The sequence below is a fragment of the Pseudonaja textilis genome, chromosome 1 (assembly GCF_049901715.1).
Source record: "Pseudonaja textilis isolate UNSWEBS1 chromosome 1, rPseTex1.2, whole genome shotgun sequence".
NCBI classification, from domain to species: domain Eukaryota; kingdom Metazoa; phylum Chordata; class Lepidosauria; order Squamata; family Elapidae; genus Pseudonaja; species Pseudonaja textilis.
Window position 1 is genome coordinate 206,965,116 of NC_141990.1, and position 18,225 is coordinate 206,983,340.

Genomic DNA, 18,225 nt, shown 5'->3' on the forward strand with positions numbered 1-18,225 from the left:
ATACTATATCTATATAATAGTTTTCTTTGTTTCTTTCTTTTTCATATTTGGGATAGAATTGGTATGATTATAAGATTTGTTTTAGAATAAAATATTTAAAATATAGTTATCTCATAAAGGCATGACCGAATAAAAGTTTAGTCAAATTTTTTTTTTTTTTTCTTTAATAGCGATACTAGGATTTATAAATTTGTATTGATAAGAGTATTATATAAAGTAACTGTAATTGTGACTATGAGGTGAATGCACAAAACCGATGGACCAACCGACTTACGGTGTGTACAAAAATATGGGGGAGCTGATACTTTTATGTTTTGTTGTTGTGTTTTTTATGTTAAAAAAATAATAAAAATTTATAAAAAAAAAAAAAAAACACACGCAGATGAAAAAAAAAAAAATAATAATAATAAAAAAAAAATTTTCATAGCATCTGAACAGTGCAACAGTAATACAAAAATAATACTTTTCAATACATTACAATAAGTACTTTAATACCAATTTATTTCAAAGCAATAAAATAACCCAAGCAATTCATTTTAACATTTACAGTCTTAACACTGACAATACTCTATCGACTATTTATATTTACCATGTAATAGTGTAATGCCATTGTGATTGCTCACATCCATTCGGAGTTAGATGCCACATGTGCAAATCCAATGAAATGAAATGACTATTTTGTGGAATCTTAAAGGAATGGACATGACAGATAACCTGCAGTATGAATTCAGCTACTTGTAGACCAGCTCCTACCTTTCCTTGTTCATTTGAATAATCAAGGAAAGGACATGTGACTGGATTTGAGAGATGGTAAAACTCAGATTTCTCTCCTTTGGGGAAGGTAAAGGGACATCAGCTGCAGAAAATCCCGGATGAAGTGAATTATCTGGATCCCTTTTGGGAGGGATTTGGATCTGGGCATGAAAAAGAAATTGCATTTAGCAAGATTTGCTAAATTACTAAATAACTACCATGATTCTTATCTTGCTACAACTCATTAGAATTTAGAACATAGTATAATAGGGTTAGAAGACACCTTGGAGGTCTTCTAGTCCAATCTCTACCCATGGCAGGACCTATACCATTCCAGACAAATAGCTGTCCAATCTTTCTTTATCATCTCCAGTGATGAAACACCCACAACTTCTGAAGACAAGCAATTCTGGTTAATAGTTCTCACTGTCGGGAAATGTCTCCTTAATTCTACTTTGGATCTCTCTTTAATGAGCTTTCACTCATTGCTGCTTGCCTTGCTTTGGAGAATAAGTTGACTCCCTCTTCTTTGTGAAAGCTCTCCAGTTATGCTACTGTTTATCTTCTGCTAGAAAGTATTAATCATTTTGCTTCAAATCTAAAGGGAGAACTCCTAGCTCTTTAGACCCCACTTCCAAACACTTGACAATCTTTGGTGATATTTTTTCTTTAAAACACAGACATGTCTAAGCCCAAGAGTAACTGTTTAAGCTATACATATTTTGAGCAAACCATCCATCTCAGAAACAAGAACCTTGAACATGTGAGACCTCTGTCCATGCCTCTTGTAACATTCAGAAGTCAAAAATAAAAATAAGGTACAACTTCCGACTACAGATAAGATGCCTACCCTTGCAGTAAATGAATATTTTATAATTAGCTGTACCCACCATGAATAAATTCTATTAAACAACCAAGAAAAGACTGGCTAATCTTTAGCAATTCCAGCATAATTGTTGTTTAGAGCTTAGTTAAACTACAACAAAATAGCAAGATTATATCAGTCCCTTTCTCTCTGGCTATTTTGCTTAAATTGATTGCCTAGCCTTCCATTGATGCAAAGAAGATGAAGCTTGGTTTATTTTAAAGAATACAATCTGCTGTGTTTAAAATTTCTACACCCACATAACTGACAGTTAGTCACAGTTCCTTTGGTTTGTTTTTTGGTTTTTTTTGCATGTGTGTGGCTTGCTGGTGTATCATGTGAAAAACCACATGTTCTAACCTAACAAAAAAGGTAGGCATCCTAAAAAAAGTTAATGATAAACAGAGTTCTATGACGCATATCCCTTTTAGCAAAAACAAAACAAAACCCTGTAACTACTTTAGGCTTGGCAGCTGCATGTTCCTAATACTTCATCAACATTAGCATCAGTTGTGGGTTTAGCACTGACTATGAAAGTGTGAATCATACATGTTTTTCCTTCTCACTGAGCCACAGAGCTTGTTAGTCTGTTTATAAATACGTGGGTTAGCCAGTTTGTAAATGATCCTGTGACCTTTTTTAAAACTAGCTAGCTTAGTTATATTGTTTTGGAGAAGTTAATAGAAGGAATGATCCTGTCACCTTCATGCAAAACAATGTTTGTTGTTTTATTATTGTTAAACTATTTTTTTTGTACAGCCACCTATTGTTTGCTTTTTGAATTCTATAATATTGATGCACTTATTTTAACAGATGATGTGTTATTGTTTCCTTTTCTTTCAACAATTCAGCTTTTCCATTCTATCTATTATTGTTATATCTGCATTCGGACATATGGAAAATATTTTAAATTTGAACCATTTCAGACTTAAAATGTCCTATTTGGAACATAAAATGGACTGCTCCCTCATCTTGAAAGTGTTTTGGAACACTGGCACTTGAAACTTTTCCAAACTCATTTCACATTTAAAACAGAGCATTTTGAATCTGAAACAGTTTGCATTTTTAATGCTTTGCATGCCCATACCATAGATCTAATTAGGATAAGAGTAGTCGTTTCGAACAGTGTCCATCGTTAGTGGCTGTAATGGCATGGCAGAGAATTCTCTTATTTAAACATGGAAATGGTAATATGTCCATTTTAATATACCCCAGGGCTAAGGTTGATACAGAACAGTCTTGGTCATTTCGATGAGCAACTTCTATCAGAAAAGAAATGGAGGATTATTAACTCTCTCAGTTTTTCTATTATTTATTGTATTTTGGTATAACTATGGTATAAGAGTAGGGAATCGAGTAATAAGGTAGTTCTGCTTCTGTAATCCAGGTCAGGTTTTGTAAAGTTGGGTTTCCACTGAAATGCATTTTTTTTTTTTTGCTGCAAGGTCCCATGGAATTTGATCTTCTATATTCATACATACATATACGTGCTATCTACAATTTGTAGTGATTAGTGCTAATTAATCACTTATCCTGAAATCAGTAATGGGCTGGAAGAGGATCAGTACATTTAAGCAAGGCCTTCAGTAACTTTTAATTGATTTGATAGCTTCAACTGTTCCTGGTTAGAAATAGGTTGTCTATAGTATGCACCCTTTTGATTGGGTTAATATTAAAGATGATTTTAAAAAATCAAATAGTTACAGATAGGCTTGTCAGACTTATAACAAGCAGCTAAATGAGAGTAGATTACACAGGTTCTTAATGAATTACAGTAGTTATATTTGTTTTAAAGATCAAAGAGTTGGTTCTTACATTTGAAGCTCTAAGCAATTTGAGATCCATACTGTCAAAAAGCGTGTACGTTACACAGCATCTTAACTGCTTCCAAAAGCATTTTTCCAAAGTTCCTTTGACAGGAGAAGCTCATTGCTTGGAAACTACATAGAGACCTTCTGTATAATCAACTCCTAAAGCTAAAATGCACTCTCCACTGATGCTTGACTAACACTACTATGATATTGTCATTAGGCTAACATATTCTTATTTGCCAGCATGTTAAAATATTCCACTAATCTATTTAGCGTGATGTTTTCATGCTTTGAATTTGTTGTTGTTCTGATATTTTGGGATTTCGTTATGTTGTACTATAGTATGTTTTGATTTGTATTCTACTTGAGCGCTACCCTGATATTCCAAGAAGAAAAACAGATTAAAAATAGTTTTGGTGAATGGTTAAATAAATAATAATCTCCTTTGTCTACCATTTGCCTACAATACTACTACATACTGTTAATATGTGTTTTCAGCTGTTACTCTTAGTATTACCGCTTCATAATACTGCTTTTGGGCAGATACATCTCATGATCAGATACATCTGCAGGCCCATAGGTAATACAATGTCCTTGATACAATATTTTAATTACTTCAGTTGTCCTGATCAAGACGAGCAGTTAGTCTACCAAGTAAAGTTAAGTTATGAATCTTAATATAGTATCTTTATTTTCCAGACCTCCACTAGTCAAGCTGTCTTCCGTGTCCAGTCTGGTGTTTGTCAACTTTTTCGAGAAACACTCATTCATAAGGGGTTTGTGGAAATTCAGACTCCAAAGATTATTTCTGGTATGCATTCAATATTTTAATGGATTCAGAAGAATTCACACATTGAACACATGAATTTGGGGAAATCTCATTTCTGCAGTAGCCAATATGAATTTATTTTAAGTATTTGGTTGCTCATTAGTACTTCTTTTTAAGTTGCTGCTGCCTCCTTCGAAACAGTAGCTGATTTAAAAAGCTGAAGTACTTTCCATTCTCAAGTATGGTATGGAAAGAAATTCTCCTTGTTTAGTTTCTTGTGCTGTCATTTTCATCTTTGAAACTGACACTTATATTGAGAATATATAAAAGAAGTCCTCTGGGGTTAGAGCAGTGGGTGGCACTGAGGAATTTATATGCTAACCTGGACTAGAGAATTTACCTGTTAGTCTCAATACTGCCAATCATATGAAGCAAAAAGTTCTCTAGTCTTAGAGATTGCAAGATCTTGGTGCTTGCAATTCCTCCTTTTCCTCCTAATTGCCTCTATGAGTTTCTGTTACTGCTTCCTTCTCTTCTAAAACAGGCTTTGATGCTCTTTGATGCTATTCTAACGTGAAAGATACCAATTGAGGAATGAGTTGGAAAGTCCCTTTGTTGTAGGCAATGGGGAAAACTTGACCTGTTGACCCAGAGCTTTGGAGTAGGGTAGGAGGGCTTAACTTGGGTTGGCTTGAGGGTTACCCCAGGGTTTGGGGTGAAATGTTGAAGGCAGCATTCCCAAAGTAGGCAGGGACAGATCAAAGATTTGTGGGAGGGAGGTTAAGGGGTGAAATAGATCAAGGAAGATTAGCCTTTCTTTTTAGTTGCCCCCAATTCCAAAAATGCCAAAAAAGAAAATAGCCTCTCTTTTTCCCCCGTTCACTTATAAGGGCCTCTGGGGACCACCGAAGGTATGTCGGCAGGCCACATATAGCCTCTAGCTTGTGTTTTTTTGTATCTTGAAAGTAGGGGCAGGAGCCTGAAACCAAATACATACCAGGTACCTATCTTACAATGAAAGAAAATTAACTAAAGGGGGTGGGGGTGGGGAGACATTTTTATCATGATGTACCTTGTTCAAGACGTGTCACCAAATTTGCTCTTGCTTTGCTTTCCAGCTGCCAGTGAAGGTGGTGCCAATGTATTTACTGTGTCCTACTTCAAAAGCAGTGCCTACCTTGCACAGTCGCCTCAGCTTTACAAGCAGATGTGTATTTGTGCCGACTTTGATAAGGTTTTCTGCATTGGGCCAGGTAAGGAAGTGCTTTGTCTAGAAGGTGGTTGTCATGTCTCTGGGGCAAGAATACCCTGAATGTTCAGATTATGTACGCGGTAATTTTCCAACGCCTTTTCCCATCTAATTTGCTAACAGACAAAAGTTTTATGAAAACAACTAATCAATATGACAGTTTCAGAGTTTGCGAGCAGAACAAATAGCAAGTTCAGCAGAAATTTGGCTTAGGAACAGAGCAATAGTGTTCTCTAGTGGCTATCAGAACATCATACAACATTCCATTTTTAAAAACGTGACTGTACGTGGCATAGTTCAACCATTATTGAATTTATTGCCCACCTACAAGCTTAGCAGGGCCAGCAGTTTGTTGTTATAAGCGGCTCACTGGAAATCAATACAGTCCTACATAATGTGTGAAAATATTTATGTTCTCAATTTTGTAAGTAAACCCATATTAGTAAGCCAAACCAATATTATCCTTCACCTATCCTATTGATCCTGACACTTTCAGTATGTAAGTAACTTGAGCTAAATTGACAGCTGTGCACTGAAACCCTACATGCTCACCACCAATACAGACGCACTAACTTTATGCCATTTTTGGCTTAGCACCCAAATGACAAACTAAAAGCATGCGCAATTACTAAATGGCTAATCGATCAATCTTTAAAAATGACTATAGAAGATTTTCACGGATATTTTCCTGGTTATATTCATTACAATCTTACTGCTGGGATAGTGAATTCTCATTAAGATAAATATTTTGGGTGGAGGTCCCTCAGGACCAGATGCAGTTAGAAAAGGAAGGAAGATACATATGACTTAAGTTGCAGGTTTTCTTGTGGAATATTGGAATGCTTGCCTTTTTAAAAAATTAATGCTTTTAAATACTGCTTTTGCCGATTCCTATTTCTAGGAAATAGTAGCCTGTTCTCCGTTTGGAGATTTAAGTTCCTCTCAGGGAAATAGAACTTTACTTCTTATTAGAGCAATTGATAGTAGCAATGGAAGTTATAATATCTCCAGCTTCTTTTAATTGCATCGATAGAACCATTTAACATAATTTAAAAAGTATTATTTCTCGTGCAGTATTTAGAGCAGAAGATTCTAACACTCACAGACACTTGACGGAATTTGTTGGTCTGGATATTGAAATGGCTTTTAATTACCATTATCATGAAGTGGTGGATGAGATTGCAGATACCTTGGTGCAAATTTTCAAGGGACTCCAAGAAAGGTAAAACATATTTTTTTTTATACTACTTTAGAAAATAAGCGTAAACTTGAGAGTTTCAAAAGTATTTTTCAGCTATCTCTAAGTGGTTTTACAGAGTCTGCATGTTGCCCCCAACAATCTGTGGCCTTATTTTTCCAACATTGGAAGGATAGAAGGCATGAGCTGATAAGACTCAAACTGCCAAACTGCTGGCAGACGGCAGTCAGCAGAAGTAGCCTGCAGCACTGCATTCTAACTAGTGTGCCAGCAAGGTTCTTAAATAGTAAAAAAAGAGCAGCAATAACAGTTCATATATATTCAAAAAAATATTCTGGCTACTTTTATTTTATCTGTTTGGAGGAATTCTAAACTATTGTTCCGGTTCATAGCTGCAGCAACGATGCAATTAGAAAGATTTAACAGTGTCTGATTTGTTTAGTCAACAAGGATGCGAGACTCAGCTGCCAAGTCACATAGTGATTTCTCTTTATCAAAGAATGTTGGAAACCACTTATCCAGTGAAACAGATGAATGGAAGGTTAAATAAACAGAAAATTAGACTAAGAAATCAAAGATGCCTAGGAGGCTATTGCAGAAAACCACTTCCATATTGCTGCAATGAAATCTAACACATGTGTCCATAATCAATACTTGAGTTTACCTGGAAACCCATTGTCTTTTTCTTAGGTTTCAATTATTTTAATAATAACAATAATAATAATAAACAACTTTAAATCGTTTAAAAAATTAACTCAAAAAGAAAAGAGGGGATCGGTCCTGGTTACTCACTCATTATTTTGTGATTGCTTAAGTTGAAGCTACGTTGATGTGTGTTTTATAATGCTGACCAACTTTAGCCAGTTTAAAGAAAAAACTGGGGAAATGTCTGGTAAAACATTGTCACTAGATTTTAGAAGCTTACAAGTTAATATCTTACATGCCCACCTACCTTTTTTTGGATAGCTGTTACTCTTTCTGCAAGAAAATCAATAATTTGGCATTGGTCCTTAAATTTCCTATGTAGCAAATTCATAATATCATGAATAACGATTAGGAGAATGTAAGAAGTTCCTGCACTAGGTAGGATTCCTCATTGAAACCTATTTGAAGTGCTATCCAAGACCATATAAGCTTCAGTTTATATGACAGGTATGCTATTCTGATATCTACCAATAAATAGCTCATTGTTATCTCCATATGAAGAGCAACTAAAATGGTAATGGGTGAACAATATAGCAATCAGTGATTTCTGGCATTGGCTGTTGAAGGCCCAGAATCTTAAAATTTATAAGTTCTATGATTTTCGTTTTGTTTCCAAGCTAAGGTTAAGTACAAAATATTTAAGAGCCTGAATATATTTCTTCCTATTTATTGCAATTATTTGAATTTTACTTCAGCATTATATTTTTATAGCACACCTTGGAAAATCTTTTAATTTTTGTAATAAAAGAACCACGGCATATAAAGTCATAGTCTGAATTGTATGGATTAAAATAGAATTAACAGGGGTGTAGCTTACTTCATTTATTTTTTGTATATGCAGCCTTTATTCAGAGATTACTGCCTGAAGCTCAATTTATTGAGAATAATTTTTGTAAAATTTAACTTGCTTAGTCATTTAGCACATCAGACTGCCCAGTAAATACTTTGACATATACCGTGTAAATGTCACTCACCTTATCTCAAGAGATTGCTTTCCTTGCAAGAAAGCAATAAACTGAGTCTTAAATATTACAGTGACAGAGTGAACTCTTGTGGTAATGAAAGGCAATACTTCTTTGTTTTCTGCTTGGCTATGTTGAAAAGCCTTTTGTTTTTACACACAGGTTTCAGACTGAAATCCAGACAGTATGCAAACAGTTTCCATGTGAGCCATTCAAGTTCTTGGAGCCAACACTGAGGCTGGAGTACCGGGAGGGCCTGGCTATGCTTCGGGAAGCAGGAGTAGAAATGGGTGATGAAGACGATCTCAGGTACGATTTTACCAGGGAGAAGGAAGAGCGCCATCTATTGGCAAGAGGGTACCCATTCTTGGGATCTCCTGATGCTATTCCTAGATTTAGGAATTGGCTACCACTGTTCATCTATGCAGAGAATAGAAAAACATTTAAATCTCTCTATAAACTAACACATCATTCCCCTGTAACAATATAACCTCCATATCCCAAGACATGGGTAGATCACCAGAGAATAAGATTAAAACAAATCTGGAATTACCAAAGGACTTTCTGAATCAATCAAACCATGAATTATAGAAAACATACATACACCATCCCAAACTGAACTTTTCAGAAGCAAATTAATTCATTTATCAAAATGCTACTGTTTATCTTTTGCAAATTATGGGGCGCTCTGGTAGTTCTTTCTGACTCAAAGTACAAACATGTTCTGAGCAGATAGCAGCATCAGTTGATCTTGCCTCAGCTCAAGAGTTCAGGAGGACCTGACATAGCTAATACTTGGACTGGAGTATGACAGGAAAAAATAGTTCTGTAGGAAGGATTTTTTTAAAAAAAAAACAGAGGAAGCAAGGAATCTAGTATGCTATAAGAGATACATCTGTGGGAATACTTGTCAGGTTGCCTATGCCCTATTTCAACAAAATCTGAAGGTTTCCCATTATTCCTAATCCAAGGTTTAATTCCCAGTTTGCTATAGTTGAACTAGTAAATAGCATTAAATGGCATTTTTAACCGTAAACATTTTATCTCACTTACATTTTTTGGAAGGCACACAACTCAAACCTAGTAATACCTCAGAGACATTCTTGCTAAAAGTCAACATTGTTTACTTCTGATTGTTTATTTTCAGTACACCAAGTGAAAAGCTCTTGGGTCGTCTGGTGAAGGAAAAGGTAATTTTTTAAAAAAAGAAGTCTGTCTTTAAAAAGCCCTTGAGTTTCTTTCTGACACAAGCTTAAATAACTATAAATTACTTGTGATTTGTGTATCACAGTATTGAGATAGATCTAGATCTATGTATATCTATCTATCTACTTTTCTATAGTAGGTCTCATATCACTGTACGGGTTTAATTAATTTTTACCATTTCTTTTTCTTTTTTAAAAATATTTTATTAATATCTGCAGTATGACACCGACTTTTATATTCTTGACAAATATCCACTGGCTGTAAGACCTTTCTACACAATGCCTGACCCAACAAATCCTGTAAGTATGTCTCTCAGTATTGAAAAAAAAATGCTGTGAAATAATGACAAATATGAACACATTGCAAATGTGATGTGGGATTTGTGCCACAAATGTGGCATAAATATATTGCAAGTTCACAGTCTGATATGGGTCATTCTCAAAATGAAAACATGTATTTTCGCATTACACAGTCATTAGTTGTCTTATTTCTTTCCTTTATTTCCCAGTGCATTGTCCCTACTTAGAAAATTGATTGATTGAATGACTGATTGATTATGTGTCAAGTCATTTTTCAACTCCAAGCAATCACATAGATAGTTTTTCTCCATGACAGAATCATTGTAGTGTGTGATATTGTTGAGATAATATAATTGTAGGAAAGAATTAAGAATATTAACTCTACCATTTGTTCAGTGCAAAAGAAACACTATTTAAAAGGAGTAGAAGAGATTAAGTGATCTCTGTCTTGTTCACCAAGTAAAAGTTCTGTTTTAGTTAGTGTAATATAAAGTTTAGTTTGAGCTTATTAGTAGCTTTAGGTTGATGGTAATATTCTTTGGAATTAATTGTTACAGCTGCTTTATTATTTTTTAAAATAGCCTTTGAAATATCTCTAATAGAACCATATGAGAGCCCAACCAGTTTCTTCAATTCCTTGTAATAAATTATAAGAGATATGGATACTATCATTTAATAGTCTTTTGGTCCTGTTTTGAAATTCTTAGCAGGTGATTTTCAGCGTCCAAAGCAGAATCCTTCTAGTCTTTGATATAGCTGTGAAAAATATCTGACGAAAGATACTGCTATTATGCCAAAGAACCCTTATACCTCATAGATATTACTTCAGCTATCCTTCCTGTTTTGGGGAGAACATCACAACGATTATTTGTAGACAATTATCCACAAAAAAGTGAATGCCCCAAAATTGAAAGAATGAGGAAATGACTAAAACACTTCCAAAAAAATAATTTGCATAGATTTGTGAGGAAAAGGTTTATAATATTCAATGAGATTTAGTTCTAACTATGTAAATGGGCATGGGGAGGTGGGCAGTGTGATTTGACTAGGATGCAGCTTTTAGTTTGCAACCTAACATATGCAGAAATGCATATTTTAAAATTGTATAAAGGGTTTTTTTTATTTGTTTGTCATATTTAGAAAGCATCCATGTCTCTCCCAGTATGGAGTTGAGTTTCTATCAAATGTTTCTTAGTGTCTTGGTTCTAATTTCCTATTCTTGGTGATTATACCTATGTTGTTTTTGTGATAGCTCTGCAGAACTGGTTTGCCACTGGATTTTTTTCCGGGATGTTTTTTTCAACTGCCTAATCTTGCCTATACAGGAATAGTAACCAAGGCACTCCAGCTTCCAAGATGAGTTAAATTCTTCTAGGTACACTTGCTGTAATACTCTTATTATAAGCCAGTGGTAAAACGACAAAGCCTTGTTTTACATTAGTCACTTGCCAAAGGAGGGTAAAAAATAAATAAATTTTATATTTTCTCTATCACCTTACCTATTTGGAATTATCTGTTTTTCTCCTGTTGTTTGTACAGTTGTACAAATTAGAGGTCATTTCTGTAGCTCATGGTATATCTTCTTGTAATATATAAAATTGTCTCTTGGCTTTCTTGAACCTATAACAAGATAGCGGTATGTTAACTTTAAATTTTAAAGTTAATCTGAAGAAGAATCATACTGAGTCTCAAATTGGAAGACTGGATGGTGGTATTATTAAGAAATACCGTGGAAGGCTGGGTTTTATTCAATAGCTTCCGAGTAAATTGATTTAAGAAGGCAAAGCCTTCTAGACACTAAAAATGACATCATCTTTATTGGAAAAAGGTTTAAAAAATATTTTTTCCTCAAAAATTAAACAGGGACCCTAAAATGTTCTTCGTGAACTTGAAATAAACCAGTAAAAGAAGAGGGTCTTTTTCTGCCCCTGGTATAAAGATTGCTTTTCAGATAATCTTCACAGAATAAAGCAGCCTATTGAGTTTTTCTTTTTTCCTTCATATGTGGTACTTTCAAAACTGAAAGAAATAAAATTAAAGAATGCAAGTTTTTTTATCCCTAGTCAGAATCCTACGGACTAAACATAAATCTTATAACCAGAAAAGAAAGACAAAGTGTAAAAAAACAAATAACCACCATTTTAGTATTGTTATACTATAGCAGCAGTTCTGAAAACTGCACACAAGGGAAAGAGAAGAGTGTTCTTTCTCATGGAAACCATGATGGCGCAATGCAATCATAGCTGGAGAAGACAGAAGATGCCTCAAGCAGCATTTTTCTCCTATGCAGATATTCCTGTTACATTTCTCATAGTGATCAGTGCCTTTGTCCTATGCCATTTATTATCTATAGATTCCAGGTTTGAAGCATACTTAACTATTGGTTACTAAGTCACATTTCCCCTCCTCCCTCCCAGATAACCTCCAACTCCTACGATATGTTCATGAGAGGAGAAGAGATTCTGTCTGGGGCACAGCGAATTCATGATCCAGAGCTGTTGACTGAAAGAGCCTTGCATCATGGCATAGGTAATTCCTAAGGTCTATTAATTAAATAAATCATTTCTAACAGGGTACCTTTTTATTAGAGGAGTCTGGTATTGCTTATTTTCATAGGATCCTTGTGACTGTAAAAAGATAAATCTGTATTTTTCTCCTAGTTCGGTATTTTTCATCTTTAGCAACATTAACATGTGTGGACTTCAATGTTGGCTATAGTTTATTTGGCAGAACTACAATTTTTACTTTTATACTTGTATTTTAAAAGTTGGGTCCTTGGCCACATCATGATTTGAGTAGCATGTCAAAGAGAAAAATAGAACAGGGTCAGAACTCAAAATAAGACTAATGGGAGTAGAGTTTGGAATTTTTACAGATGATTGTTGCCTCTTAGAATATCCTTTTCCTTTCAAAGAAAGTCAAATATTTGATTGTCTCATGGAAAATAAAAAGTACATATCATTCAAATAATAAAGGCTATTGCATGGAATTTTTCTTAAAATGGGTTTATACATTTCTTAACCTATTTACTCCATAACTCTCCCTAGGCAGGCCATTTGGATCACTAACACAGTAAATATACCTACAAAAAATAATTAAAAGTAATAACAAAATCATTATTAAAACTAGTTGAGAAAAGGGAAAATACGAAATCTGAGAGCGGATACTCCATATTTTGGATTTTACAAGGCCTTTCATGTATATCTTACTTTTAGACATCTAAAAATCAGTGTATTTTAAGGCTAAAAAATAGTGTATGACTAGCTATGTGTGAGTTGGCCTAACAAAAACTACTACATTGGCCAAACTGCCTTGCCTTTCGGCAGCAAAAATATTATTTAAAAAAATAAAAATAAAAGTAATTTTTGTTAAAGTGTACAAAGATAAGAAACTAACACAAGCTAAGAAAAAGTATGAGTAAAATGAGAAAAAAAATAAAAAGTGCAAAAAGGAAAAGGAAAATGTGTTTTAAACAATGATAAATAACTTCCCCTTTCATCAGTACAATTTCAATAGCTTTTCCTCTTCTCTAATAATACAACATTTAATACTTCTTCCCATGTCTCATCTCTTACTTATAAACACCTAAAACTTCATTTAGTTCTTATCAGCAAAAGTCAACTTAAGAGCTTTCTAGCCTGATGCATCTCTAAACCAAACTAGCTGTCTAACATTGGTAGTCATATTGAATTAATTGAAAAACATGTATTGGAAAGTTGTGAAGAGCTGAAACATTGGTTAATATTGGTGCTCTCTTCTAGGTTGAATATTTTTTCTATGATGCTAATTAGAATGTGGGCTGAGCTGAAATACAATTTTTCTTTTTCAGATTTAGAGAAAATTAAGGCTTACATCGATTCATTTCGTTTTGGTGCACCTCCCCATGCAGGCGGCGGCATAGGTAATGTAGCTTATGTTCATTATATTTTCACTTTGGTCTGTGTTCAGATGAAAGAATGCATTTTAGGATGAAGAGTATTCTAGCATTTGACCTTAATTTAGAAAATTATCCTGCATTTACAATCATAATGAGTGTGCTTTTAGAAATGCAGACACTCAGTGCCTTTATCTGAGTGTGGAGTCCTTGATGCTCACCTAATCTAGCTGTTTGCTTGCAAATGTTTCGTTACCCAAGTAGGTAACATCGTCAGTGCATTATAGCTGACCCTTATCAATTTTTTGTAGATTCTAATTCCAAACAGTTTATCTCCAAGGGTAGTTTTTTGTTTTGTTTTGTTGTAAACCTTGTGTTCTTTTTTTCTTATGAACCAGTTTATCAAAGAAGTAATGAAATGATAGTGAAAGAAATCACAACACTTATTTACCATGCTCCTCTTTCTATTTCATCTAGTAGGGCATAAGATAATAAGGCAAAGAAACCTTTGTTGTTTGATGGGGATCTGTTTCTATGGTTCAGATTACTAATGTGATAAAAATAATTGCTATTATCCCACCCACCCACATTTTTTACTATAAAATAAAATTTAGATATTATAAAAAATGCAATCCAGTTTTTTATGTGCAAATTGTGTGGAAGACTATAGAATATCTGGATAGGTCAGAGAAAGCACTGCATCACCATGCCAATGTTCTCTTTCAATTCCACTATTGCTGATTTTTGTCTCAGATCTTTGCCAGATTCCACTTGGCAGATGCAGAAAAATATTTGGTACTGATTTTGGTTTATCACAAATAACCCAGCAAGTTTGTTCTTAGTGAATATTTCAATATATGTTGTACATATAATTCCATCTTCAGATTTATTAGATTGGATTTAATTTTACAGGCTTGGAAAGAGTCACCATGTTGTATCTTGGGTTGAGCAATGTCCGGCAGACATCCATGTTTCCCCGTGATCCCAAGCGCCTCACACCTTAAGAAGACTACAGTGTCAAGTTTCAAAGATTTAATATTGCTTCCAACAATCCAACATAAATCAATATGCAATGGGAGGATATCTCATCTACTCAAGTGCCACAATAACAATCATTCAAACTCATGACTAATGTTTAAATTCAGCTACGTTAACTGATCTGAAGTGCCACAGAAAATGTCATATCTTTTTAAGAAAATAATAAATCAAGGTAATACAGTATTGCCTTGTAGGTAAGCAAATTTCTAAAAGAAACACCTCAAATTTTAATAAAATTCATACTTTTGCATAATCTGTTTCAACATATAACAGCAAGGTAATAAAATCTCAGATTAGATTTTTGTCAATAACAATGCAGTACGGAAAGTAAATTGAGCAAGAATTTTTTTGAGAAGCAACTGGAGATAGTGAACAGTTTGATCTTACTAAAATGAAAAATATTGCAATAAAACTTCTAACAATTCTATGTGTCAGTTTTTTCATTTTGTAGGAGAAATATATTATTCTGAAATAGTACCTGATGCTTACCTGATACTAAAATTATGCCAGCTTTATTTACACGGGGCATTACAACAAATTAAGGCTTCTGTTGCATATTATATTACATATAAAATGTATATTTAAAGTTAGACCTAGCAACATGCACTCAGATTTATTCTTGTATATTAGAACTTCCACCTGTTTCCCCAACTATTCTGTATATCCCCAGATTTTCCAAAGGATCCTGGAGTAGATTTGATGGTGCAGGTGGGAGGAACTCACTCTATTGATACTGAGATGAAGAAATGTAATAAAACTATGATGAAATGAACATTTAAAAAAAAACATATTACTTCAAATATTAAAACTTGCGAACCTAACCAAGCAAGGTAATTTTGTTTAGTAGACCAGTTCTATACATACACACCAACATATATAGTCCTCATTTAGCAACAGGCAGATGGGACTAGCAACACAGTCATTAAGTGAAGTGGTTGCTAAGTGAAATTGTGATTGCTTACAATCTTACTTTAGCTTTCCTTTGCTTTACAGACCTGCGAAAGTCAATAAAATATTCACACAATTGGAAGGGAGCTTGAAGGTCATCTAGTCCAACCCCTGCTCATACAGGAGACCTGTACTATTTCTGACAAATGGCTGTCCAGTCTCTTAAAAGCCTCCAGTGATGGGGCACCCACAACTTCCAAAAGCAATTTGTTCCACTTTATTGGTTTATTGTTCTCACTGTGTAGGAATTTTCTTCTTAGTTCTAGGTTACTTCTCTTCTCGATTAGTTTCCATCCATTCTTTCTAGTCCTGCCTTCAGATGCTTTGGTAAATAAGTGGGGCCCCTCTTCCTTCTGGCAGTCCTTCAACTACTGGAAGACTACTATCGGGTCACCCCGATCCTTCTTTTCACTAGACCAGGCATGCAGTTTCTGCAATCGTTCTTCGTATGTTATAGCTTCTAAGGGCCCTAATCATCATGCTCTTCTCTGAACTCTTTCCAGAAGAGTCATAGAATATGCCAGGGGTGTATATGCCAGAACTGATCATAAAGAGTCATATATGCCAAGGTGGATCACGGTTCCTTTTTTGTCACCATAACTGAAAATGGTCAATAAATATGGCAGTCACTAAATGAGGACTGCCTGTAAACGCTGCTTGCTTCCCTATCTCTGTTTATGTTGCTAAGTGGATTATAAAAATAATTTATTTCAGTTAACCAATTGGCATCAAATACAATTACTACCTTTCCCCAATTAGATCTAATATTTCTGGATAAACCTCTTTTCTCAACTTTACTTTTTGACTAATTCCTCACCAAATCAAAAAGAGTAGGGTACTTAAAAAAAAAAGTTCTAGAATACATCCTGTATTCTACTACTTATATCAACGGATGAAGAGGTTTAGGGAGTGGTTATCGAAATTTCAAGTAAATTGGATGGGATAGATGTACTTCAGAAGATTCCAAGAGGTTACAGAAATGGTCTGGAAGTAACCAAAAGTAATATTTTCCACTTTTTTAAAAAAAACAAAAAAATTTGCAGTTATAACATGACAAGAGGGGAGGGAAGATCTTCAAAGAAGGTTGTGGATTGATAATTCCGACAGGTGATGAGGCTGATGATAGTTTTTGTTTCTTTCATGGTGGATGCTGTAATTGGACTTCGTGTTATTTTGATAGGGCTCCATCTTAGTATTTTCAGTGCCTGCGTGGATTGTTGGTGTAAATTACAAATTGAATATGAGCCAGTAGCACAACACGATTATAACAAGAACAAATGTAATTTTAGGTTTCATCAATGTAAATGTACTTTTTAAATCTTGAAGTAGTTTGTGTATTCCCTTTGGCCTTGGTTAGGTACCAATTCTGGACCGAATGCAATAAGGATTGAGAGAAGAGCCAAAACAACAACTTGGAATTAGAAATGAGCTCCTACAAAGAGAGGCTGATGGAGCTGGGTATGTTTAGTTTTGAGCAAAGGCTGAAGCACATGAATCTTCACATTACCTCAGAAGCTGTCAAATGGAAGTAAATCATGAGAGACAGTTTGGTCTAGTGGTTAAGGCATACAGTTAGAAACTAGGAAACTATGCGTTCTAGTGCTGCCTTGGTGACTTTGTGCCAAACAATCTTTCTTAGCCCTGGCAAGGAGGTAATAGCAAGCCACTTCTGAAACCTTGCCAAGAAAACTGAAGAAGCAAACCAAGATCTTCCTCATTCTAGATTACAAGATAGAATAATGGATTTAAGTTACAAAAAGGCAGATTCCAACTGAACATTAGAATAAAAGTTCATAACAGAGCAATTCAATAGCAGATCCAATTATCCAGAGAGATCAACTCCACTGGATTTGTTCAAGTAAAAATTAGATAATAGTATGTGTGGATCTATCTCCATCTACCTGAAGTTGAAATCTCAAAACACATAGTTTCTACTTTATGGAATGCTACTGTGATACATAAGACCAAGTTCACTGGGTGGCCCTGGAACCTGAGAAGAAATTGTCAAATGCAGAATATCTTGACCGCAGTTAGTATCTGAGGTTTGTTAGTGATAATTTGTCTTATCCTGGGTTCAGTTTTCTCTCAAGTTCAGAAGAGAAATTTGGGGTGACTATCTTTCAACTTCTAAACAGAAAAATGGGAAGCTAGAACAACTACTTCAAGGGGCTGTTCTAGCCATGTTCGGCTTTTTCTTCCATTCCTTTGCAAGTACTGAGAAGGTGAAACAGGTACGCGGTTTGGGCGAAGGGAATGGTAAAGGCTGATCGGAACACTCAGGGTTTTACCATTTTTACTGCGAAACTGTTTCTTCCTGCAAAAATGGCTTGGATACTAGCCAAGATAGCTGCACTTCAGTAAGCAGTACTCTGAGCATCTATTTAGGGCTCGATCACGTGGGAGATCACTCATGGACCATGGCAGGCTCACCTAAGCATGTCATGCAAACACGCCCTATATTGGAACACGTTACACATACCAAATCAATTTGCAACATTTTCTCAAAATAAGCAAAAAAAAAATGCCAACGTTACAGGTACTAATCCCA

The 18,225-nt window shown here is 34.8% G+C and overlaps 1 protein-coding gene across 1 annotated transcript in view; it reads left to right on the plus strand.

Annotated features, from left to right (window-relative positions):
• DARS1 (aspartyl-tRNA synthetase 1) overlaps positions 1-15,156 on the plus strand; it is a 56,179-nt gene extending 41,023 nt beyond the window's left edge. Inside the window, exons 8-16 of the mRNA XM_026714610.2 lie at positions 4,129-4,240; positions 5,317-5,451; positions 6,522-6,669; positions 8,475-8,621; positions 9,460-9,502; positions 9,737-9,817; positions 12,235-12,346; positions 13,647-13,718; positions 14,604-15,156. Of these exons, the coding sequence (XP_026570395.2) occupies positions 4,129-4,240; positions 5,317-5,451; positions 6,522-6,669; positions 8,475-8,621; positions 9,460-9,502; positions 9,737-9,817; positions 12,235-12,346; positions 13,647-13,718; positions 14,604-14,695 (942 nt within the window). The 3' untranslated portion in view covers positions 14,696-15,156. The remainder of the gene's footprint in view (positions 1-4,128; positions 4,241-5,316; positions 5,452-6,521; positions 6,670-8,474; positions 8,622-9,459; positions 9,503-9,736; positions 9,818-12,234; positions 12,347-13,646; positions 13,719-14,603) is intronic.
• The last annotated feature ends 3,069 nt before the right edge of the window (positions 15,157-18,225 follow it).